The sequence below is a fragment of the Typopeltis vanoorti genome, chromosome 14 (assembly GCF_054136105.1).
Source record: "Typopeltis vanoorti isolate ZY-2024b chromosome 14, IOZ_Tvanoo_1.0, whole genome shotgun sequence".
Taxonomy (NCBI): Eukaryota; Metazoa; Arthropoda; class Arachnida; order Uropygi; family Thelyphonidae; genus Typopeltis; species Typopeltis vanoorti.
The window spans coordinates 37,451,859-37,478,603 of NC_143562.1; the positions used below are offsets into that span (position 1 = coordinate 37,451,859).

The following is a 26,745-nucleotide window of genomic DNA, read 5'->3' on the forward strand; positions in this document are numbered from 1 at the left end:
TGAGCTGATCCAGACTTTTCAGGTTTGTTGTGAAGAATGGAAGATTGATGTTCTTGGATTCTTTTTTCAAGAGAACGTCAATTTCAAGAGAATCCAAGAACATCTATCTTCCATTCTTCACAACAAACCTGAAAAGTCTGGATTGGCTCAACACGGGATTGAAACTCACCACAGCATCTTTTGGTCCAGGACTCGCCTCTTGCGTAGATCCCATTATAGGTTTGAACATTTTTCAAGGAAAGCATAGAGGCCTTGCTCCATCGTCCCAACCTGAATCATTATGACTGTATTTCTATATCAAAAATCTGGGCAAGTCTAATCAAGATTACTCATTAATCTTTTTTTTTTTCAATCATGTCTCTACTTCATAATATTCTGTTTCATACTTAGTGATATAACATCACATGGCGTGTTCTATTTTTAGCGATCTATTGTTAGTATTTTAGCTTGTATTTATTTTTCTAGTGTTTTTTCCTTTTTCTTTTGGAGGGGACCAGGGCCCCTTGGCCCCCTCCCTGGGTGTGCCAATGGGATAGTTAGTATAAGGCATCAAAATAGGGATGGGACAAATCGGCTTCTGCAATTCATGTATACTAATGCCAGAAGTATTAGGAACAAGAAGAAAGAATTTTTGGCCTTGGTTGCCACTTCCAGGCCACAGGTTATTGACATTAGTGAAACATGGCTGACAGAAAATGATATAGCTGGTGGGATTGATTGTGAGGGGTATGGTGTGTTCAGGAGTGACAGGGAGAATAAAATGGGGGGAAGAGTGTTATTGATGATAGCTGATGAGCTACGGCCAAGGAGAATAGAAGTGGAACTGCAGGATAAAGAAAAGAGCATATTTGAGGCTATTTGGTGTGAGATTGAGGCTAGCAGAACAAAATATACAGTTGGGTGCTGAAATAGACTAGGTGATGGAATAGATGATGGAGATAGTATGCATAAGCAAATAGAAGAAATCAGTGGAAGGAGGGTAATTATTATGGGAGATTTCAACTATGGTAACATTGATTGGAAGGAGGATAGGACACATGGGAGGAAGGACTTGGATTTTATGCGGTTATTAAGGGATAACTATCTGCGACAGCATGTAATGAAAAATACTAGGGGTCAGAGAGTGCTTGACCTGGTAATAGCATCTGAGAATAGCACCTGAGAGGTGCTAAAGGTGTGGAATTTTCAATTAAGACAGGGTATATGCGGAATTACTGTGCTGGCAAGTATGACAAGCTTAGGATATTGCTTGGATCTGTGCTATGGCACGTACAACTGCAAGGGCTGGATGTGGATAGAGCATGGGAAGTGGTCAAGGAGCATTTACAGGAGGTTATTCTAATGATTAGAATAGGAGAATATCCTAATGGGAACCATTTGTGAAATGAGAAATTATTTGTACCATTTGATTCAACATACCTTTTTTAGCTATTATAATAATATTTGATCTTTGCTTAAAACAGTGTTAGAAAACAGATTGAGACCAAGTTTTTTCTATATCATTTCTATTTTTTTTTTTACCTTCGTTACCCTTAATATTCTTTTAATTTCTAATGAAAATAAAATGCCTTGATAAAACTTTGTTAACATTTTAATACATTTTTAAACTTTGTTACTTCCATAGTCAGTTGCCAAAGCGTAGATTGCTTTCATATATCTCACCAATTGTAAAACAGCCCGGCTCATCAGCAATTGAAAGTGAAGTACCACTACATTCAGAGGAATCAGTTGATTATGGCGTAAGTATTTGTTACTTTATATATTATATTTTTTGGAAGCCTTAAATGCTTCCAGTTCCTTAAAATAAACACAGCTTATCAGTTAATTACAGCAAAACAAGAAGCAATAGAAACCTGTGGTTTGCCGCATTCAGCATACTGACTTCTTTGATTCACATAGTAATCTGTACTGCTTCTGATTTTATGTGGTGTACCTTCTATAATCACAGAGGTTTTAGACATATGCTTTAACAGTTATCTGTTTCGTATATGTGACAAATCTTGGTCTCCAGAATATAAAATTGATGTTTTATAGTATAACGTTAATATACACTGTACATTTTTTATCATAATGGATCTCAGTTATGACAGACATTTTTGGATTCAAATATCAGAAAAATATATGCAATTTTGTATGAAAATGCTTGGTTATAACTATGTGATAAACATTCATTGTCTCAAATTTATGAAGACAAAAACACTCACGTTGGAGTGATTACTTTACTTACAATTAAGAAGATAATAATTAAGAATAAAATAACACTCAACGTTTCAACCTCTATATCGAGGTCATCATCAAGAAAACATGCATATGCACAGGACACAAACTATATGACACTACACAAAAGTAAGCTAAATCTAAATGCTTTGTTAATCATTTACACTAGTCTGACCTCTGGTGAAAAAATAAAATAAAATAAATATATATATATATAATTACTTATTTAATTAATACATACATACATTTTCAAGATCCACCTTTTCGAATTGGGTTGTGGGGGCAACAGCTGCAAGAGGAACTTCCAATGGTCACGATCCTCTGCCACCAAGCTCAAGTGTTCTGGTGGGATTCCCAAACGTGTTCACCCAAGGTTTTGGATATAATCTATCCAGCGAGTCCTTGGCCTTCCACGTGGCCTCCCACCCTCTGGCTTGGAAAAGAGGGCCTGCTGAATGTACCAACAAGTGGCTGTACCAACGTAACTGTGATCTCTCAACACAGAGAAGCAGCAGTTGAGTATTGAGGATTTCCTGAATTGCAAAGCTTCTGACTCTGTCGAGTCTTGTCAGCCCCGCAACCCCTCGAAGGAACCTCATTTCAGCCGCTTGGATTTGTGTCCGCATTCTTTCGGTCATTACCCAACTCTCATGTTAGGTAGTATTGAAGACAGCCAGTTTTGCCTTCTGGCTTAACTCCTGCTTCAATACTACCAAATGGCCAAGCTCCCGCAATATTGAGCTTGCTACACCAATTCGAGTATATAGCTCTATGTCCAATTTTCCATCATTCGTGAATATGGACCCAAGGTATTTAAATCTACACCTCTTGGATATCCACAACTGCTGGGCCACCTGGGTTAAGAAGGTTCTCAAAGTATTCCCTCCATCTGTGGAGGATATCCTTCTCGGTTATTAAAAGTGCACAATCAGAGGCCTTAATTGCCCTTGCTGTGCACGATTTCCTCCCTCGAAGGCAGTGGATGGTCTGCCAGAATACTTTGTTTGCATTTGCATAGGATGAGTCTAATCTTTCTCCAAAGGATTCCCAAGCCTTCTGCTTTGCTGTCTTTACTGCCTCAGCATACCGCAAACGAATCTCAGGTGACTTGATCCTTAACCATGTTAGGTAGGACTCCTTTTTTGCCCGGACAGTTTTTTGGACTTCTTGGTTCCACCAAGGTGTCCTTTTCTCACTGCCTATTGCCACGCCAAGCCGTTTTCTGCCACAGCATGAGAGTGCAGAGGTAGTGACAGCTGTTCTGAACAGCTTCCACTCCTCCTCAACATCTGCACTATGCTTGGGAATCTCTTTGAACCTGGAGGACATGTCATCTGTGAAATTCTTCCTCACAACCTCATTTTCCAATGCCTCCCATTTCACGCGGTATAGCTGCTTAGGCCTACCAGCGTTGATGGTAGCATCTGGTTTCTGAAGCCGTAGAGTTCACATAACAAGGTGGTGGTCAATTGATTGAGGAAAATAGGTCTGCTGAGACTATAAAGAAGTCACTGAGAGACCTTTGTTCTAGTGTATCACTGTACCTTATAGACTTCTCAGTGCTGGAAGAAGGTATTCATTATGGACAAGCTGTTAGTACAGCAGAAGTCCAATAATTTCAACCCATTCGCGTTAATGTCAGGGGTGCTGTTCCTCCCAGCCACACCCTTCCATGTCTGGTCATCTGTTCCAACATGTGCATTGAAGTCACCCATTAGCAGGACTGATTCCATGTCTGCCACCCTGTAAAAGCAGCATCCACTTCCTCTAGGAAGGCAGAGTATTCTGACTCCAGATTAGGTGCATAGGCTTGCACCACAGCCAAATCATGGTTTTTCATCTGAAGCCTTAACACACATACCCGTCCCCCCCAATAGGATCCACTCAGCAACACAGTCTGACAGCTGGGGGCTTGTGAGTATCCCCACACCCGCCTGAGCAGACATTGTCGGGCTCACACCAGAGTAGTAGAGCTTCCACCTCTTATCCAGGTCGACAGTTCCAGAGCCTCTCCTCTTGGTCAAAGAAAGCCCGACTAAGTCTATCCAGTAGCGCTTGGCTTCCTCGACCAGTTCGAACTCCTTCTCTGTCAGAGAGAAGATGTTCCAGTTGCCTAAAGCCATAATGTGGGGCCGTGTCGTTGCCATTTCCGTCCTTTTGTAGAACCATTTCTTTGTGCTGCCCCTAAACACCTCCCCAAACGGGTAGCGGGCCCATTGATGGAGTTTCCTCTAGCAGAGTGGTGTCTAAGGGAGACTGTAACATATTTTTCGAATGGGTCCCTCTGCCTAAAACCCGAAAGCGTCCCTTGGTAACCCGTGCGAAGGACAATGCAGTATGAACATTTTTCTAATAGCATTCGGGGGAAGGAGCAAGAAGAGAAGAAAGAAAGCAGCAAGGGAGGAAGAGGAGGGACCAGTCTACAGATAATATAACAGATGTATATTACATGAGGTAAGGCATGGTCCAGCATCAGGTACCTCGGGTTTGCCACGCCCATACTCCCTAAAGTGAGCTCCTGAGGCTTATTTAATTAACAAATAAAATAATTTTTTTACACTCACCAATGAAGATCTATTAGTCAGCTTTGATGTAACTGCCCTTTTCACTAATGTCTTGATCAGTGATACTATTCTTCTTAGACAGAACATATTTCCACCCAATATCAATGCCCTCTTTGCCTATGCACTTTGCTTCAGGTGTTTTGTGTCGCAAAATAATATCTACCTGCAAAACCTGAACAAAGAACACAAACATATCCAATATACCATCAAGATTGAAAACAATAACTCTGTTCTAGACACACTTGTCACACATCTTCCCTCAGCCCGCCTTTCCTTCACGGTCTAGTGCATACCTACACATGAATGCAGGGCAATACATACACAAAAATTCATATCACCATCCAACATAAAAATTAAGGCATCATCAGCACCCTTAAACATAGAGACCTAACAATTTGCTCAATTGACCAGGCACTGAAGAAGAGATTTGAAATTATTAGCCAAACACATAAAAAATGGCTATAACAAAAAACAGTTCACAAGATCATCATCATCATCAAATTCCTGCCATGTACCCTCAAGGGGTGTACAGGATATGATAGTACTACATGAAAAAAAATTACATCATTATTAATTTCCCATCTACAATTTTCCTCCAAATCAGTCTGTTACTTGTCAAGACTCCAACATTATCAGATCTTATATTTCTATCGTCTAAGGCACTTTGTACCATATCAATCCACCTATATCTTGGTCTTCCTCTGGGTCGTTTTGCTGCCAACCTGGCAGAGAACACTTGTTTTGCTAATCTTTCCTCGCCCATTCTGTTTAAGTGACCATACCACCTGAGATTAGCTCTGCTAACGCATTCCTGGATGCTGACAATGTCAAGTTCTTTCCTGATATCCTCATTTTTAATATGATATTGCTTGATGCCATCTGTTCACGCCTATAATCTTTCTCAGGACTCTCATATCTGTGGTCTCTAGTCTTTGGTCAAGTGTTTTACTTCTGACCCAGCTCTTAGATCCATAAGTTAAAACTGGTTTGAACACTGTCTTGTATACAGCTAATTTAGTGTTCCAACTAATTTCTCTCTTATTCCATATGAATTTATTCAATTGACTTCCCACCTTATCAGCTTTGCTAATTCTGTTGTCTATTTCTATATTTAATTTACCATCTTCAGTAAAATATTTAGGCATGATTCAGTAAAAATCGTGCCTAAATAGCTGTAATGTTTTACTTGTTCCACAGGTTCTTCATTCACAACACAGTTGACATTTTCAATGATTCTACCTATTTTCATTGTCTTTGTCTTTTTAATGCTGACCTTCACACCATATCTATTACAACAGTTATTCAATTTAATCAGGGAATCCTGCAAACTTGTAGCAGATTTCTTTAGAAGTATAACATCGTCTGCATAAAGTAAAGAGCTGACATTAACATCTCCAATTCTGATATCATGTTTAATACCACTTTCCTTCATGATGTGATCCATATACATAATGAATAACAGAGGGGGATAATGTACATCCTTGTCTCACACCAGATTTAACATTAAACCATCTTCCTGTACTTCCTTCAATTCTGACTGCTGACTTACAACTCAAATAAAGACTAAGTATTGCTTGATATAATGCCCCTTTGACACCATATAACTGCAGTGTATTGAATAGCTTCTCTCTTGGCACCTTGTCATATGCCTTTTCCAAATCGACAAAACTTAAATACAGATCTTTGTTATATTCCCATGCTTTCTCAACTATTTGTCGTAAAGTGAAGATCTTATTCTGACAGCCTCTATTTGGCCTGAATCCAGCTTGTTCTTCACCAAGCTTTTCTTCCACAATTCTTCTCAACTGTTTCTCAAGTATACTTGCATAGATCTTGCCAGGAACACTCAGTAGGGAAATACCTCTGTAATTCTCACATGCAGTTTTATTTCCCTTTTTATATATGGGTACTATGAGAGCTCTACTCCAATCATCGGGAATTCGTCCCTCTGTCCAGGCTTTCTGAACTATGCAGTGCAGCCACTGTAAGACTCTTATACCACCATACTTCAGCATTTCTGGTCGAATATCAGCTACTCCTGCTGCCTTTCCACACATTTCAAGCCTTTGATGGCTTTTTCTACTTCAAGTATGGATATGTATTCCTGACTGCATGCCTGGTCAGTGTTTTTTTTACCAATGTGCTGTCATTACTGCTTGTTTCATTTAGCAGTTTTTCAAAGTAATTACTCCATACTTCAAGGATATCTTTTTCTCCTGTTTTCATGTCACCTTTATCATCTCTAACTCCTTTTACAGCACTCTTTCCTCCATTCCTAAGTTTCTTCAACTACCTCCAGAATATTTTGTCACGTTCTTGATATTTATTTTCTATATTCTTGCCAAAGTCCTCCCATGACTTTTGTTTAGCTAGTTTTACACAGTGTTTAGCATTCTTGCATTTGTCTCTATATTCTCTAAGAGCACAAGCTGACTTATTTGACAGCAACTTTTGATATGCTTTCTTCTTTTCCTTCACTGCCTCTTTAATTTCCTGTGTCCACCAGGGAGTTCTGATTTTTTTATCCTTGCAGACAACTTCACCACATGCCTCTCTGGCAGAATCAATCAATGTTTTCTTCCGAGTTTGCCACTGAATCTCCAAGGTTTGATTCCTGTTCTCAAACTCTTTCATTTTTTTTTCAATAATCTGTGTGTATTTTAGTCTACAGTTCACATCTGAGAGCTGTTCACAAGATCCTCCTAAATAATAATAGGAAAAGCAAAAAGAAATTACAAGAATGCCATAACCATACCATATATTAGGGCAATATTAGAAAAAAATAGATAGAACACTACATAAGTATAACATTAAGGCAACTTGCAAACCTCCTTAAAAATTAAAAATAATACTAAGGCCATCCAAAGATCGTTTCCCAACCTTGCCCATCCAGGGGTTTCAAAATTCAGTGCACTTGCAATCTTTCCTACATAGGGGAAACAAGACGTATCTCCTCTTGCTGTTTCTGCAGCCTTTCAGTCTTGCACTGCCCTTTGAAACCTATATGCAAGCAAGCTATTTATTTATTTATTCAGGTTTTCTTTTTTCTCCTGATCTTCTGCAACTGCAACTTTAGCATACGCAGTTTTACTGCTACTTTTAGACCTCATTTATACTCTCTTTCACATTCCTTTCACCAGCGTTTAAACTCAGAACTCCATTCATTCCAGTACTTTTGGTTTCATGGCTTTCAGTGCTAACTTCAGCTACGTGATTCTCTCACTTCTAACAAGTCCTGCATTTCTGGATTGTAAAACATCTACAACACACTTTCTCTCCACTGCCACTCTCATACAACAATCCATTTTCTCTTGGCAGCAATATTAACAGTTCTCAGTCTGCTTTTATAGGTTTGCCATCATGTCATAAAATTAGTAAGAAAATTAAAAATCCCAACAGTTGTGAGGTATGGTGTTTCAACCTGGTCGTGGGAGTTATAAACTTGGTTTGAGCTGAGTAGTTAAAAAGATTTGTCTTCTGGTTGATAAAAAAAAAGAGATTTTCTTTAAAGACAAATAGTATGATGAGAGTGTAACTTATTGGTCAGACTTCAAAAAAGACTCAGTTCTGCTAAACAATAACATAATTTAATATTAACACCTTATATATGCAATACATAAATTAACAGTTACCAGAGTTTCAAAATGCTTAACAGAATGACTTTTTTATTCCCTTATAGAGAGTAGGTGAGGCCTTTTAACCCTATCTAACATTTGGAGACCAAGGGCAGTTCATTCTCCACTAGTAGCCAATCAAAGATAGCTGGCTGAAGACTATCACTAATTATAAGTGGCAGCCAATAAAGAGAGAGGCAAACAAATGCTGCCATCTCTTGGTACCTAACCCTAACTGGATATGTTTTTGTCTGAAATAATGTGGGTTCTGTGGTCGATTTTCTTGAGTTTACAGGACAAAAAACTACTTGCCTGTGCCAGAGATCAACTAACTCAAGAACCAGTCAAAGAAAGGTTTAGAATAAATTCCTCCAGCCGACAACTAGATTTGAACCAGCCTAGCACAGAGGATATAAGTGCCACTTCCACTGAGCTACACAGCCCTTTAGAACTATTATTCAATTTCAAATGACTTAAACTTGGTTTCATCCAACACAACATTCAGTGTATCTTATGTGAAGACAGAGGCTGAAGGTAAAATGAAGTCACGTGTTTAATATTTTCATCCATTTCTTAGTGCATAATTTTGTATGCTAAAGAATGCGTTTGTAAGAATTCTGCTGTTGATAATTGAAAACCTTCAGATGAATTTTTACATAGTCAGTGGTAATATTTTTGAATGTTGCAAATTTTCACCTGATTGAAATTTATCAACAAGTTAGTGAAATGCCATGAGTGAGTGGTATGGTGAGAAGATTGTGTAGGATGTTCAGTGAAGAGAGGACAAATGTGCATAGTGAAGACTGAACTGGCTGCCTGTCACTGATCACTGCTCATCTACTTGACCAGGTGAATGAGATGTTTAAAAAAACAGAAGATTCATCATTTTTGAGTTGAGTACACATTTTATTATGCATTTGTCATTCATTATTTCACAAAATTGTCATGAAGCACTTACAGTGTTGCAAATTGTGTGCAAGATGGGTTCCAAAAATTGTCACTGATGATCACAACACAAAAGGCATAGTTGACAGCACTGAACTTTTTTGATATGACATTGAACTTTTTTGATATGATATTTTTGAACCACATGATAGGAAATGAAACCTGCATTTCTTACACAGTGCCATAGAGTAGGTAGCAATGGCAGCATAGTGGATCTTCAAAGGCAAAGAAATTCAAGCAGATGCTTTTCTCCAAGAAGATCATGTGTACCATGTTTTGGGACTATCACTCAAGGAACAACAGTAAATGCAGATGTTTGCCATGAAACTAAAAAAAATTGTGGCAGTCTATTCAAAACAAAAGATGAGGTCTGTTTGGATTTTGGACAACACACAGTCCCATACTGCTGTCAAACATGCCAACTGTTTGTTGTGACGTCTTCCAACACCCACCCTATAACCCAATCTTGCACCTGGTGACTTTCATCTTTTCTCCACCTGAAGCAATTTTTAGCAGCTCAACAATTAAATGCTGATGATGACATGAAAACAGCTGAGAAGGATTGGATTAAAACTTTGGGTAAAATAACTTGTGCCCTGACCTGATATGACAAATGTCTCAATGTAGCTGACAATACGTGTAAACTAATAAAGTAATATTAAAAATGTTGTAATTTTATTCATTTACAGATAATCAGAACTTTGGTTCTGGATGTGTCTTGTAGGATTTTTTTCAGAAAAACTACTTCACTTAGATGACATACTGGTATTCCAAAACTCATGTTGTTTGATAAATTCTGTAACTTAATGTAACTGTTATGTTGCTTTAAGTGGAAGATGCATGCTGAATGCAATAGTCCTAGCTCTTCCTCACACTCATCTCGTGCACTGATTCAGACATTCTATAACACTGAGAGAATACTGGCTGTTAACTGTTTGGTCCTCTAGACAAATTCCTTATGAACAGTTCCACAAGTGTTGAAGAAAACAATCAGCATTGTTTTGACTCGAGACTTCTGTAGTTGAACCTTTTGTGGTCTTGGAGACATTGGTAATTACCATTCCATGCATTGCCATTTTGTTTCCAAATTGTATTGGAAGCATGATTCATCACTAGTCATGATTCTTTCTAAAATGGTATGATCTTGGTTGTTCCTATTGTTTCATTTTCAAATTTTTAACACATGGCGCTAACAGTGTCCCACTCAAACAGCATGAGAGTGATGACAGAGAACTAATGATGCTATTATAATACACATATGCTCATTGCAAAGAGTGCACTCTGTCAGTTAAAATGATGTACTGTTTTGTTCAATTCTATTTACCATTATCTTTGTAAAAAAAAATCGATCCCATTATTTAATGAGCACACTATGTATCTTGGCATTTATGCCATGGATATTGATAAAACAGATGTGAATGTGTTTTTATTTTTGTAGGGATTTTGGCATATTTTGTATATTGTACTTTGGCTTATACACTATATACCAATAATTGTTTGGACACTTTAGCAATTTATAATTGATACCAGCACGTAAACCCTAATATCAGGTATATCTAGCTTTGGCTTTGATCAACTCCTGCACTCTTTGGTGGGAGGCTTCCCACCAATGTGTGGCAGGCATCAGGTGGAATTTGTCCCTATTCCTCCATCAATGCAGCACTGAGTTCTGCGACAGATCGAGGACATGCTGTTCTGGACCTCAGTCACTGCTCCAATTCGTCCCACAGGTGTTCGATGGTGCTGAGGTCAGAACTCTGCACAGGCCAGGGAAGTCGTTTAACACCCATCTCTTCATAGCATTCCATAACAGCTGCAGCTTTGTGGCAAGGGCAGGGCCTGGCCGGTCAGAGATTATCTGAAGCCCCTAGGCAAAGAAAATTTAGGCACCCCTATACATTGTCTCTCTCTATATATATTTTGTCATACTCATACAAGCACACGTACACCTACACAGATATTACTTACAGAAATACTGCTCTATGGAGAACACTGGCTATTTTGGCCACAAATGTTCTTCAGCCACTGTAAGAATGTTAGATACACAGTACCAAAACTATTAGCTATCGGACTCAGGGACATGCCAAGGGTATTTGCCACCCGGGTGCAAACTGTTATCAGCCACCCCTAATACTGCATTGTATAACCCAATTTGGATATTAGCTACATAAAATGCTGCCCTATCAATGTTGCCACCTGGGTGCGGTGCACCCCTTGCACCCTTGGGTTGGCGCTTGGCCCTGATTGGACTCAACTGTCACCTACGAAAAAGCTTGACCGAACTAATCTGAAATCAGTAGAAGAATGTCAGAATGGGGATGATGACAAGTAAAGGGAGCAAAGAAAAAGACCAATCGGCGGTCTTATTTCATGAATATTAACAATCAGAATCCCTGCCACTACAATTCTATGAAAATTCCCACAGCATTCTTATACTGATTTAGAATAAGCTGAACTGAATTAACAAGATGATTCTGTGAGAAAATGAATAATGTAATCCCAACTTCTCAGACCTCAGAAAGCTTGCAAAAACAGGGTTGGTTTAATCTAAAAATCAACAGAATTAAGTCTATAGGGAATGAAGATAAGAAGTGAGAACAGTTGGTTAGTCATGGTCACTAATTGCTAGTTTGAGGGATACCCCAGTACTTCCCCGCTCATCTTGGGACAGATGCCAGAAGGAGGAAAAATCTCTGCACTTGAGGTTAAGTATACAAAGAGCAGGGGAGTAGAAGAAATAGAGAAAGGCCAAAATAATGTAGGATCAACAGAGAGCACCAGGACGGTTTGACTTATTTCAGTTTTTTATTATTAATCAAGGTTTTACTAATTTTTTCGAAGGTTGTCATTTTTCCCCGAACTATGTAGCAAAATCTGGTGCCCCAAAGTCTTAGCACCCCTAGGCCTAGGTTCGCCTAATGATAAAACCGGCCCTGGGCATGGGGGCTTGTCATCTTGATAGTAACACGGATCCATTCCATAAAAACTCCACAGTGTAGGCAGCGCCTGATTATCCATAATATCAAAGTACTGAGCTGCCTTCATGGAACCACAGACAATGACCAGTGGTCCCCCCCCCTCCAAACCAGCTGAATGCACCCCACACCATTACTCCTCCACCACCAAACTTTACTGTGGGTACAACACACTGTGGTAACAAGCATTTACCAGGCTGCCTCCACACCCTGCCATCAGACTGGAAACAGGTGAACCTTGATTTGTCGCTCCAGAGTAATGTTTTCCACTGGTCAATGTCAATTGTCTGGTTCACATGCTCTTTTCATCAGGCCAGACCAGCCACCTTATTCGTTGTTGTGATGTTCGGCTTGTGTGCCGCTGCTCTTCCATGGAAACCCAGTAAATGGAGTTCTTTTTCTACAGTATTAGTTATCACCATGGCGTTACTGGTGGTCTGTAACTCATCATGGATGGTCTGTGCTGATTATAGCTGGTTTTTGCACACCACCTGTTTTAATACCCTCCTGTCAGTCATTTTCAGCAGCCACCCTGGATGTTTTCCTGCACAAGTGATGCCAAAACGTCTCCATTTGTTGATTACATCACCAACCGTTGATTTTGGATGCTCCAGTTGAGGTTGAGCGGCAATGTAGGGATGTATGGACATGTTACCAATGACAGCCCACGATGACACCTCTCAAAGTCACTGAGTTCACGTCATGTTACCATACCACCTGTATTCAACTGCTACGATAAAATACTGCTTCCTAATATCTGTACACTGATTTTTATGTTATTAAGAAACCTGGAATGTCCATATCCCTGAAATCTGATTTGGTTCTGGGTTAGATTAAAGAATAGAGCAAGGAGGATGTGTAGTGAGAGGAGTAGACTCTTGGACATGACACCCATACCTGGTTTCAGCTTTCTTCTTTAGTAGTTCATAACCTCTTTCTGTTAATCTGAACCACCTGTAAATGTATATTTCTGACATCCTCTTCTCCCTTTCCCTGGTATCCTCAGTTTTATTATCTTTATAATCCATTTGTTATGTCTCCATATGTGTCCCAAGAATTTCGTCTTTCTTCCTATGATTGTTGTCTTTAATTTCATGCAAGACTTCATTGGTTTTTCTTTTTTGGCAGTTTGCTCTTAGTAATACTCTTCAATAGTACATTTCAAAGTTTCGATCCTTTTCCAGTCCTCTGCTGTAATAGTTCAAGTCACACAACCTTATAAGAATACACTCCAAACAATTGTTTTCATAAATCTTTTCTGAGTGTCTTTACTTATCTTATGCATATTAATCTTTTTTTTTCCTTTAATACTTCTTTTGCCATGGCAATACTTCATATTTCCAATGTACCTTTGCCATCTTTTTGAATGTTCTTGTTCAATATTTTTATTTCTAATCATTATTTTATCTATTCTTGTTTTGTTCTTTTGAACCTGTTACCATTATTTTAGTTTTTGCTATGCACATTTATCTTGAGTACATAATCCATCTTAGATCTGTTTTAAATACTGTTCATTCTCAGCTAATACAGTTATATTATCAGTAAAGCATATCATATTCTTTCTTTCAAGGTTAGATGGTAGTCAGCATTCATTGTGTAGAATTTATGGAGACAAGAACACTCGTGTTAGAGCAATTACTTTACTTATAATTAAGAAATTAGCACTCGATACATCAGCCTCTATATCAAGATCACCATCAGGAAACCATACATATGAACAAGACACAAGTTACATAACACTGCACAAAAGTAAGTTAAATTTAACTGCTTTTTTAATCACTTATGCCACCTGATCTTTGGGGAAACAAAAAAAAAATACAAAATAAATTAATAAAAATCACTAAATACATTAATAAAAATCAATAATCAATAAATAAATATAAGTATAATAACATACAGATGATTTTAAAAAATTACAGTGTAACTACATCAAGTGCATCTTTACAGTCCTATTGTTCTTAAGGTTTGGATCCTATATGATGAACAAAGATGGGAACATGATGGCAGGCAAATAAAACATGCAAACAAACATAAAGATGCACTTGATGTAATTCCATTGTCATTTTTTTAATTAATCTGTGTTATTATAGTTATTATGTATAAAAAAAATTTTTTTTTTCATCAGAAGCCAGGCTAGCATAAATGATTAACAATTCAGTTAGATTTATTTCACTTTTGTGTAGTGTCTTGTTCATATGTATGTTTTCCTGATAATGACATTGATATAGGGGCCAAAACGTCAAGTGCTGCTTTCTTATGTTTTTATCTGTATTAATTCTAAACAGTGAAAGCATATCATATGTATCTGCATTCCATGTTAACTCCTTCATTCCTTCCTTTATTACTTTCATTGCTTTTTTCTGTATACAAGTTGAAAAGTAAGGGTGATAATGCACATCCTTGCGTTACACATTACCTTACTTCTACAGTTGCTTCATTTTCCTGTATTCATATCTTTATTTTCTGATTTGCATACATTTCTTAATTAGCCTTCTATCTCTCCAGTCAATTCCAATTTTCTTTATTATTCGGAAAAAAGCTTGCTCCACCGTACATTATCAAAATGCATTTTCCAAATTTATAAAGGCAATGTATGTATTTATGTATGTAGTTTTATTTACTTCAGTTCTTCTTCAATCTATTATTGTTCTTAAAGCTAATATAATAAGACCTCACTTGATACTATTGTGTGCAGGTCTGGTCTCCTGGTTTCCATTGTGATTCTGATATATTGGAGAGAGTACAAAGGAGAGTGTTAAAAATGATATCAGGATTGTGGAATACTGATTATAAAGATAGATTGAGAATTTGTAGACTGCAGACACTAGCAAACAGGAGAAAGAGGGGTGATATGATGAGATTTACAAACTTCTGAAAGGGTCATACAGGATTTCAATTTATGGAGGGTGGAGAAAGGACAAGAGGGTATCCTTGGAAGCTGAGAATGAAGGCTGCCAAGAAAGGTGTGAGGGCTAGATTTTTCTCTCAGATGCTGGTGCATAATTGGAATGGATTGCCTTTGGATGTTGTGAGTGCAAGCAGTGTGAATGACTTCAAGAATAAGTATGACAGCTGACGTGTAGTATATGGCCTCCCTCGATGCGTCTCTGACTCCCTGGAGATCTCTCTCTTAATAATAATAATAATATTGCTTCCATTGTTCCCTTACCATTCTGGAATCCAAACTGATCTTCATTTAAATAACATTCAGTTTTTGTTTTATTCTATATTTCACTATATTTAATATAATCTTTGAGGCATAATTGCATACAATTAATGCTTGATAATTTTTACAGCCTGTTGCATTCTCTTTCTTGGGTATTATTAGCATCAAACTTTCATAGAAAAATCATATACTTTCTGTCTCTCTTGATGGATCAACCTAATCACATTAAATGTTGCATCTCCAAGATTTTTTAAAATTTCAGACAGTATTTATTTCATTTGTTCCTACCATATTCATCCAGTATTTCTGGTCCAAAACTCTTTTTTCAACTTCATATTCTGGTTCAATATTCTAATCATTGAAAGGCATTATAAATATTATAATGCCTTTCAATAATATTATTCAAATAATATTATTGAAATAATATTATTCAGAGCCACCAGGGCATACAGTATAATTTTTTTTTTTCTTGAATGTTTTATGAAAGGTACTAGCAACATATGTCACTTTTCATTTAATTGTTAGTAATTAGCAGTAAACTTAATCTTAATCATGCAGTACTAGGCTGTCTTCTTAAGCAAACCAGAAGTCAGTAATTAAAAAAACAAAACAAAATTATCCTTTTAGATTTACTTTAAACTTGCTCTTTTATTCATTGTAAGTAATAATTTCTAAACAAAACTATACTTGTTTTTTTAGAAATGTAGCTTATAGCATAAATTTTGTAATACTAGGTTTTTCTGGAAGAATTAATTAATTATCCACAATTACATGAAAAGATAGCTGAAAATATTAATAAAGTGGTCAACACTGAATATCCTGTGGAAGATATCCAGCTTCTTGATGTACCTGGAACTGCTGCTGAAAATGCAGCCTCATTACAGGTAACTATAATATAATAAAAATGATGTGCATAAATGATATAAACATTTTCCCCAATTTTAGATTATTTTGCTTATACTCAAAACTGTAAGCATGGAGTATAAGCAAATACCAGAATTGCAACTTATATGCAATGCTATCAATTCTACAGTGGTATACAGTCTTATTATGCCCACATCAACTTTGAATGGTGAGTTTATCGATAATTCCCTAGACCTACCGGGTCCCTTGCAGTTGCAAACTGTCCTATTATGGCCAAACAGGCAAGACAGCCAATATCAGAATTTCTGAACACAAGGACTGCACCTGGTTCCACCAGTACAGCCACTCAGGACTTGCTGACCATGCTTTGGACACTCACCACAGGATACATTGGAAGAAGACCACTGTATTACACTGCAGCAAATACAAGTATGAAAGGCTATTCCTCGAATCTACCTCAGCCCTGAAAAACTTTCCAAACCTCAACAAACTTGGGAAGCATACATCCTGAGATCTTCAGCCCAACAGTCAGTACTATCCAATTCAGCCCACTAGTGTGCACCATTTAGGACTCTAGGCCTGACTTTGGTTGCCTTTCTTCAACCTTATTTGCCCAGTGTTAGTGCTGCGTCCATATATCATTGTTTTTTGATCCTAATGATGGCAATTTAACATTGCCAAAATATAGTAAATTATTAATTAAAGTTTCTATAATTAATAGTTGAGTATACAGATATGACAATGCTGAGAAAGGTTAGGACATCAATAGGAAAAATCACTGGCAGTATCATATTAAAAATGAGAAAATAACTTGACTTGGTTAGCATTCAGAAATGTGTTAACAGCTAATCTCAGGCATTATGGTCCCTTAAACAGAATGGGAGAGGAAAGATTAATAAAAGGGGTGTTCTTTGCCAAGTTGGCAGGGAAAAGACCTAAGGGAAGACTAAGGTCTAAGTGGATTGATAAATCAAAAGAACCTTAGAAGACAGAAATATAAGATGTGATAATATTGGAGTCTTGACAGATAACAGATTAATTTGGAGGAAAATTGTTGATAGGAAGTTAGTAATGAACTATTTTTTTTTCATGTAGCACTATTGTAATTACGTCTTTTCCCCCAAAGCACATATCAGGAATTTGATGATGGTGATGATATTTCCCATAAAGGAGATAACCAGAGGCCATCAGATCTGATTAAATTCAGGCATTGTAGAAATACCTCACAACTTTTGTATGGCCACTATATAAGGAATCCACTTTTATATAAGAGTTTAGTTTTCTTACAAAGAATGTTGTGTTTAGTTACGATGGCATGTTCTGTTAGGCCAGACTGCTCAGATTCAAGATCTGGATATATGATTTATGTTCCTCACACAGATGGCTTCAGATCGGCTAGACTGCCCAAAGTAAGACAAATACAGGAGCAAAGGATCTAATAGACAAATTTTAGCATACATTCAGAAATTTCTTTAATATACTTAAGTAGAATCTGAGAAATATCTTCAAGAGATCTAGAGATTGGTGGCCTGAAATTGTTCAAGGCTTTCTTGATAAAGGACTCATTAAAGCTATTTTTTATAAAGGCAGATTTGATATGATTCAATTCCTGCTGTAAAAGGTCTTCATTGGAACATCTTCTTCATCAGTCTTCTATAAATTCCTAAGTATTATATTAATATATATTTTTTTTAAATTAGAAATTTGTGACTCTTAAAATTACTTTCACATAAGTTTGGATTTCCATCTTTAGTTTCTATAGATGCAATAGCTTGCATACCTATTTAAAACAGTTATCACAGCTTTACGGAGAACCTGTATCTAAGTTATACAGGTTCTCCGTAAAGCTGTGATAACGGAGAACCTGTATCTAAGTTATACAGGTCAGTCTGGTAGATGTGCAGCTGTCCATCATGAGGAATATAGGATTCTTTGAAAGAAAACTTAGCTTTTATGTAAAAGTAGATTCCTTGTAGAACAGTTATACAAAGAGAGCTGTGAGGCCTTTCTACACCAACCAAAATTTAAACAGATTTGATAGCCTTTGGTTATTATTATCTTAATATATTTATTATTTTAAATTTATTTTATTGTATTTAAATTAGGGATTTACTGACCATCTGCCCTGTCAAGGATTAGGCATTTGTCTGATCTGGCTTCACTGGTCTTTCCATCTTGTAGCCGGTCTTCCTCTCTTTATTGCAAATTCTTTTATTGCATTTTATTTGGTGTTCCATTGTTATCATACTGAGGATGCTTTTAATACATAGGCAAAAATTTTACATTGATTAAAATTACTTCCAAGTAAATTTGAGTTTCCATTTGAATTTCTATAACCATGACAGCTTGCAGCATGTTCAAAGTCACTATTGGCTGCACAATCTTATTGACTTTTGAGCATTGTATGATAGCCAGTGCAAAACATGCTCAAAACACAACCAGCCTACAATAGTCCCCAGCTAGACACAAATTGAGTCTAACAAATTGAACACTATAATTAATGGAATAGCAACACAGTGAATCAGACCTCACAGAATGGAGTATAGTAACAAACAGCCTTACTGAGTTCCCATTCTTTCCATTTAAAAACAAGCAGTTATAGGTATGTTGGGAAGGAACACTGAGTATTCGAGGAGTGTGTGTGTGTGGGGGGGTTAATCTTTCCATGCAACAAATCCTAGTTGTTTCAGTTATCCCATGCTGAAACAGCAGCATATAGCAGCATAAATCAATGGATCCATTGTGGCACATGGTATCACTGTAAGTTGGTGACAGGTGATGATATAATGATGTGGAGCGTGTTTTCTTGGAAAACGTTAGGTTTTCTTATCACACTAAAGCAATGTCTGAATACTACAGTCTGCTTGAACATAGTTGCTGACATAATACATTCTTTCATACTATACTTTATCCATCAAAATTCTAAAAAAAATTAATATCACTTCCTTGTTGCACAGTCATGCATGTCACTAATCACAGATTATTTGGAATGGTTTCATGAACATGTGAAGAACCTGCGACACTTCATTCATCTGTTCAGTCACTATATCTCACTCCAATTGAGCATCTATACGAAAATGGATTATAGCTTTTCAGTAGTCCATTCTGAAGCAATTGCAAAATGTAATTATCTTCTTGGTTGGCATATTAATGTTTTCAGTGAAAGATTTAGAAAAGGTAAAGGAAAGCATAGAGTTCGAGTAGCAAAGCAAGAAAGAGAGAGGTTGCATATGAAAGCCACTGATTTGGAAGATATGATTTCACATCAGTCTCTTCTCATTTATTATGATTAATGAGAAGAGAGAGATTAGATATAATGGCTTGCATTTTCATAACCTCTGAAAATCAAACTATAGAATTTTGCTTATTTTCAAAGAAATATGTTTAAATATTTATACAAAGCATATATTTATAGACAGTTTTACTTTATGCAGCATGTATATGTGAAGTATGTTTTATTCTATATTATGCTAATTATTTGATTCAGCGTATATGCGAATGGTTAAAAACAAGGGATGATCAATTAACAGCATCTTGAAATAAAGATGGCATTGATTGTAATCAATGTGATTTCTGTATCGTTTCCAGCAATAATTTGGAGTATGTTAGAATTCTGCAAGCTGTTATAAATGTTAAATCAAGAATCAAATTGAACTTAGGATAATAGAAGTTTATGCACTAGATATATCACAGAGGTAGAATTGTGCATCCAATCAATACAAGAATCCTTATGGATCATTTCCCCTCTGATTCTATTTTCAGTGTAGTTTTCAAATTCAGTATGAAATGTAGCATCATCCTTTCTTCAAAAAATTCAGATATGTTATATTCTGTAAACCTTTTAACATGTAGCTTACCTTTGAATAAATAAAGGCAGCTCCATGCCAGTTAAAAAATCTTTGTATATCTTTTATATATCAAGGGGTGCTTAAGGGTCAAAGCTGTATAACTGAGAGGAGACCTCCACATAGCCTTTAAAGGAATGCGGAGAACCGACCAGGGCTTCTGACCTAATGTCCAATCCTCACATTCTCGTGGTGCACCCTGTTGGGTATCTACTTTGATACTGAACGAACGAGGATGGGCTGGCAATTTGGGATTTAGCCGACCAAATTGTATTCTTATTGGTTAAACCAAAATAAAAAATGATGGTACAACATGACAAAATTTCATGCCGGCTGGGGCGTCGCCCGGTTAAACAAGGCCCCCGTTGTTTTCGCCAGGGAACCAGGGCGAACAGCGAAAAGTCAGCTACTGGAACAAATCTGAAAACAAACCCCAACTCAACATCACCAGAGTTAAAGATCGGTACTATCAACGTAAGAAGCCTGAATGGCAAAGAAATGGAGCTAGCTGAGGAATTAGATAAGTACCAGATCGACATAATAGGGGTGACTGAAACAAAAAAGACCAAAACTGGTGAGATTTTTCTGAGCAATAAATACAAAATGTTATATTCAGGCAATAACAATCAAGGAAAAGAAGGAGTAGCCATAGTATTCAACACAAAATACGAGGCTAATCTTGAATGGCAGTCAGTCTCAAGTAGAGTAATGTGGGCAAATATGAGAATGGGGAACTGGACAATGAGACTTATTTGTGCCTATGGTCCCACAGAAGGTTCTACTAAGGTAGAAGTGGAGGAATTTTTTGAGGCTTTAGAAAAAGCAACTGACACAATGAAAAAGGAAAAGTTGGTCCTTGTTCGGGATCTAAATAGTAGAGTAGGAAATGATTGGGAGACATACAAAAATATTTTGGGAAAATTTGGAGAAAAGAGCAAAGCTAATAATAATGGCAAATATCTGTTGGATTTCTGCTCAGGACATGGACTGGTTATTATTAACACCATGTTCCAACATAAAAATGTGCACAAATTCACATGGAGAGAAGAGGCTAGGAATAAGAAAAGTCTCATTGACTATGTTATTGTTGATAGTGATGTTTTCTCCCTGGTGCAGGACACCAGAGTGTACAGAGGATTTGAAATTGGAAGTGATCACTATTTAGTCTTGAGCAGGATAAAATTGAATTTCATATTGAAAAGAATAACATGTAAGAAAGTTTTAAAGCAAATAAAAGTTGAGCAGCTCTCAGATGTAAACTGTAGACTAAAATACAGAAATATTATTGAAAAGAAAATGAAAGAGTTTGAGAACAGGAATCAAACCTTGGAGATTCAGTGGCAAACTCTGAAGGAAACATTGATTGATTCTGCCAGAGAGGCATGTGGTGAGGTTGTGTGCAAAGATAAAAAAATCAGAACTCCCTGGTGGACACAGGAAGTTAAAGAGGCAGTGAAGGAAAAGAAGAAAGCATATCAAAAGTTCCTGGCAAATAAGTCAGCTTTTACTCTTACAGAATACAGAGACAAATGTAAGAAAGCTAAACAGTGTGTAAAACTAGCTAAACAAAAGTCATGGGAGGACTTTAGCAAGAATATAGAAAATAAATATCAAGAAGGTGGCAAAATATTCTGGAGGTTGTTGAAGAAGCTTAGGAATGGAGGAAAGAGTGCTGTAAAAGGAATTAGAGATGATAAAGGTGAAATGAAAACAGGAGAAAAAGATATCCTTGAAGTATGGAGTAATTACTTTGAAAAACTGCTAAATGAAACAAGCAGTGATGACAGCACAGTGATAAAAAACACTGACCAGGCATGCAGTCAGGAATACATATCCATACTTGAAGTAGAAAAAGCCATCAAAGGCTTGAAATGTGGAAAGGCAGCCGGAGTAGATGATATTCGACCAGAAATGCTGAAGTATGGTGGTATAAGAGTCTTACAGTGGCTGCACTGCATAGTTCAGGAAGCCTGGACAGAGGGACGAATTCCCGATGATTGGAGTAGAGCTCTCATAGTACCCATATATAAAAAGGGAAATAAAACTGAATGTGAGAATTACAGAGGTATTTCCCTACTGAGTGTTCCTGGCAAGATCTATGCAAGTATACTTGAGAAACGGTTGAGAAGAATTGTGAAAGAAAAGCTTGGTGAAGAACAAGCTGGATTCAGGCCAAATAGAGGCTGTCAGGATCAGATCTTCACTTTACGACAAATAGTCGAGAAAGCATGGGAATATAACAAAGATCTGTATTTAAGTTTTGTCGATTTGGAAAAGGCATATGACAAGGTGCCAAGAGAGAAGCTATTCAATACGCTGCAGTTATATGGTGTCAATGGGGCATTATATCAAGCAATACTTAGTCTTTATTTGAGTTGTGAGTCAGCAGTTAGAATTGAAGGAAGTACAGGAAGATGGTTTAATGTTAAATCTGGTGTGAGACAAGGATGTACATTATCCCCTCTGTTATTCATTATCTATATGGATCACATTATGAAGGAATGTGGTATTAAACCTGATATCAAAATTGGAGATGTTAATGTCAGCTCTTTGCTTTATGCGGATGATGTTATACTTCTAAATAAATCCGCTACAAGTCTGCAAGATTCTCTGACTAAATTGAATAGCTGGTGTAATAGATACGGTATGAAGGTCAGCAATAAAAAGACAAAGACAATAAAATAGGCAGAATCATTGAAAATGTCAACTGTGTTGTGAATGGAGAACCTGTGGAACAAGTAAAACATTTCAGCTACTTAGGCACAATTTTTACTGAAGATGGTAAACTAAATATAAAAATAGACAACAGAATCAGCAAAGCTGGTATCGTGGGAAGTCAATTGAATAAATTCATATGGAATAAGAAAGAAATTAGTCGGAACACTAAATTAGCTGTATACAAGACTGTGTTCAAACCAATTTTAACTTATGGATCTGAGAGCTGGGTCAGAAGTAAAACACTTGACCAAAGACTAGAGACCGCAGATATGAGAGTCCTGAGAAAGATTAGAGGCGTGAACAGATGGCATCAATGGCAATATCATATTAAAAATGAGGATATTAGGAAAGAACTTGACATTGTCAGCATCCAGGAATGCGTTAGCAGAGCTAATCTCAGATGGTATGGTCACTTAAATAGAATGGGAGAGGAAAGATTAGCAAAACAAGTGTTCTCTGCCAGGTTGGCAGGAAAACGACCCAGAGGAAGACCAAGATATAGGTGGATTGATATGGTACAAAGTGCCTTAGACGATAGAAATATAAGATCTGATAATGTTGGAGTCTTGACAAGTAACAGACTGATTTGGAGGAAAATTGTAGATAGGAAGTTAGTAATGATGTAATTTTTTCATGTAGTACTGTCATATCCTGTACACCCCTTGAGGGTACATGGCAGGAATTTGATGATGATGATGATGATGATTGTATATCTTTTATAATGACAATCACATATCTTTTTTTGCTGTGATTGGACAGTTTTATTGGAATTCTTTCCTGGCTTAATGGAGTTTCAAAACTTGGCATTCCACTAGTAAAATTTGTTGTTTCATTTGAACCATTTTAATTGCAGAATTAGGCACCACAGAATTATACCTATATTCCTCAAACATCTCTAGGTTCAGTTGTTGTTATATTAAATGTTATTACCATGCAAAGAATGCTATTGTATAGTGATATCACTGCAGTTATTTCCTTACTCGTTTTGATTTAAATGTACTTTGATAAAATTAATAAAGCACCTGTATGATGGTGGAAATACTCTAGTAATGAAAAGTTAGTTTTAATTTTTATAGAAGGCTATTGCTGACATGGAAAGTATATGTATCTCAGCTTGCAAAAAAATGTTAAAACCTGTGCATATTTAAATTAATACCCTTCAGAAGCAAGGAAAGAGATATAAATTCAATGATATATTGGATAATTGATTTGTGCATCTTTTACTAATTCCCAACTCAGATTAGGAAATGGTGATAATTTTGTAAAACAGGAGAAAATGCAGAATGGGTTAGAAGTGAAGGAAGAAAGAGAGAGATTGAACTTTGCTATAAAACTCATACTTTTGCTATCCACGCGTTCATACTTTTGCTGTTATTACTATAATAATTCAAACAGAAGAATGAAGTGAGGATTTTTCTGTATGGGAATCTGAGACATGTGGCCTCTTGTTTTTGAATGACTAATTGATTTCTAACCCAGCTCTCAGATTTGTAGATTAAAATTTATTTGAACTCTGTCTTGTTTACCACTTGCTTAGTAGTTTGAACTAACCTTCCTCTTATTCCATGTAAATTTATCCAAATGACTCCCCCACTATATTAGCTGTATTTATTCTGTTATATATTTTCATAATATACCATCTTCACTAAATGCTGATAAGTTTTATTTGTTCTGCAGGTTCTCCATTGAGGATACAATTGATATTTGCCATGTCCTGCCTCTTTTTATTATTTTATTATTATTTTTTTTTTATTACTGAATTTTGTATACAGAATTTGTTACAGCAGTTATTCAATTTAGTTCTGGAGTCTTATAGAATTGTAATTTAATTATTGAGGAGGATAACATCATCTATATATAGTATAAAGAATTGAGTTTAATATCTCCAATTTATATATCAAGTTATTCAAATGTCATTTTCCTTCATAATGTGATCCATATAGATGATGAAGTAAAGATGGTATATGCCCTTGTCTTACACCTGATTTTACATCATACCATGATCCTCTACCACTTGCAGTTCTTACTGCTAATATACTAGAAAGTATAGGGAGTTCATTTGATATAGCTGATATAAGAAATTGCTAACTTTAAGCAGAACATTTACAATTCAACAGTATAACGAAAGCGTCAGCCTTATCAGTTAGCCTCTGTGGTTATTTGGTCCATTTTTTATTAACCTTTTGACCCAAATATCCAAAACATGATATAGTCTTTCACAGACCACCACCACAATTAGTGGGCTCTGTTCTTTATGTTAACTTTTGAAGGCTTACTCACTATAAGAATATGAAGCATTTTTGTAAATCAAAAATTGTTGATATTATTACATTTTTATTTGCATTGACATAATTTTTCCAGGAAATGCATATACCAGATAATCTTATCAAAGATATTCTTATCAGAACTGCATCTGATCCTATATTCGATGAGGTGTTCAATTTGCTGTGTGGTAAGTTTATGTAATGTGTTTTATATTTTTTTTATCATTTAGAATGCATAGTATACAAAGAATAATAAAATTAGATAGTGAGGCTACAAACCAAAATATTGTGCTTACAGAGGCTATTAGGGGTTAATGTCTTAATCCCGAGTATGTTCCTTATGCATATGCACTTGTTCCATTATTTCTGCCACTACTAGTGGTGTTTTTCAGAACATGGTTTTCAGTATTTCTTAAAAATCTTAACTTGCCTGCCTAGTTAGTTGAATGGATATATCTCTGATCTTCTCAGCCTATAGGCCATGGTTTTAAATTCACCTGTAGCACAGGTGTTTATGAACTCAGTTTATTGAAGGCTTTGAAAAATGCTTGAAAAGGTTCTGTGTTTGGTCCCTGATTATAATATAAGCCTAATCCACTTATGGTACTGATGTGTTATAAGTTTCTGGTCTTTTCTGGATCGGATTAATATTTGAAAAAAAAAGTGAGCGATCCATAATATTACTCATCACTTTTGATTGATGATAGGTGCTTGTTTATAACAGAACCAGCTTAATAATTTTTGCATGATGCATTGTTTCATGACTGAATGCTGTTTAGTGTTTTCATTTCCACCTTACTGATTTTTAACAAAACTTAATGAACATACATTATTTTTGCTTTGAAAGATCACAAAATATATTGTATACTAATTACACTGATTTTCAGTGTTAACCATGCATAACTAAAGCAGTACAGTGAGATATGGTCTTGTCTATACAAACGGTAACTTGTCCAAGCACAGTGCATACATCACACTGCTGCAAATTGTAGAAGATGTTTATCCAAACTCGCCTTCTTGTGGTGTACTGCATTAGTATCAGCTAACGCTTTTTATTCCCGTATACGGGAGTAGGCGAGGCCATTTAGCCCTATCTAACTTTTGGAGACTGAGTGAGCAGTTCAATCTCCACTGGTACCAATCAGAGATAGATGGCCCAAGATGTATATATCACTAATTAAGTGGTACACAGTGAAGAGAGACGGCTCAAATGTGCCGCCATTTCATGGTCCCTAACCCTTTAATAACTGCATTAGTATGTATGCACTAAACTTAGCTGATCAAAATGTATTCTGTATTGGCTTAAGCCAAAAGAAAATTATGGTGTAATGTGGTGAATTGTCATGAAGGGCAACAGTGAAAAGTCAGCTCCTGGACATAGTCAACATCAGCAAAATTGAAGATAGGTATCATAGATGTACAAAGTATCAATAGAAAAGAAGTGGAACTGGCAGAAAAATTAGGGAAGTACCCATCAACATAATTGGTGTTACCAGAAGAAAGAAGGCAAAAACAGGTAAGATTCTGTTAAATAATAACTATATGTTACATTCTGGCAATAGTGATCAATGAA

The 26,745-nt window shown here is 36.5% G+C and overlaps 1 protein-coding gene across 2 annotated transcripts in view; it reads left to right on the forward strand.

The window, feature by feature from the left end:
* Window positions 1–26,745, forward strand: part of LOC150099371 (uncharacterized) — a 222,429-nt gene that overhangs the window by 127,712 nt on the left and 67,972 nt on the right. For both annotated transcript variants that reach the window (XM_090403581.1, XM_090403582.1), the window contains 3 exons: window positions 1,625–1,739; window positions 16,216–16,365; window positions 25,270–25,360. In XM_090403581.1, the coding sequence (XP_090259707.1) occupies window positions 1,625–1,739; window positions 16,216–16,365; window positions 25,270–25,360 (356 nt within the window). The remainder of the gene's footprint in view (window positions 1–1,624; window positions 1,740–16,215; window positions 16,366–25,269; window positions 25,361–26,745) is intronic.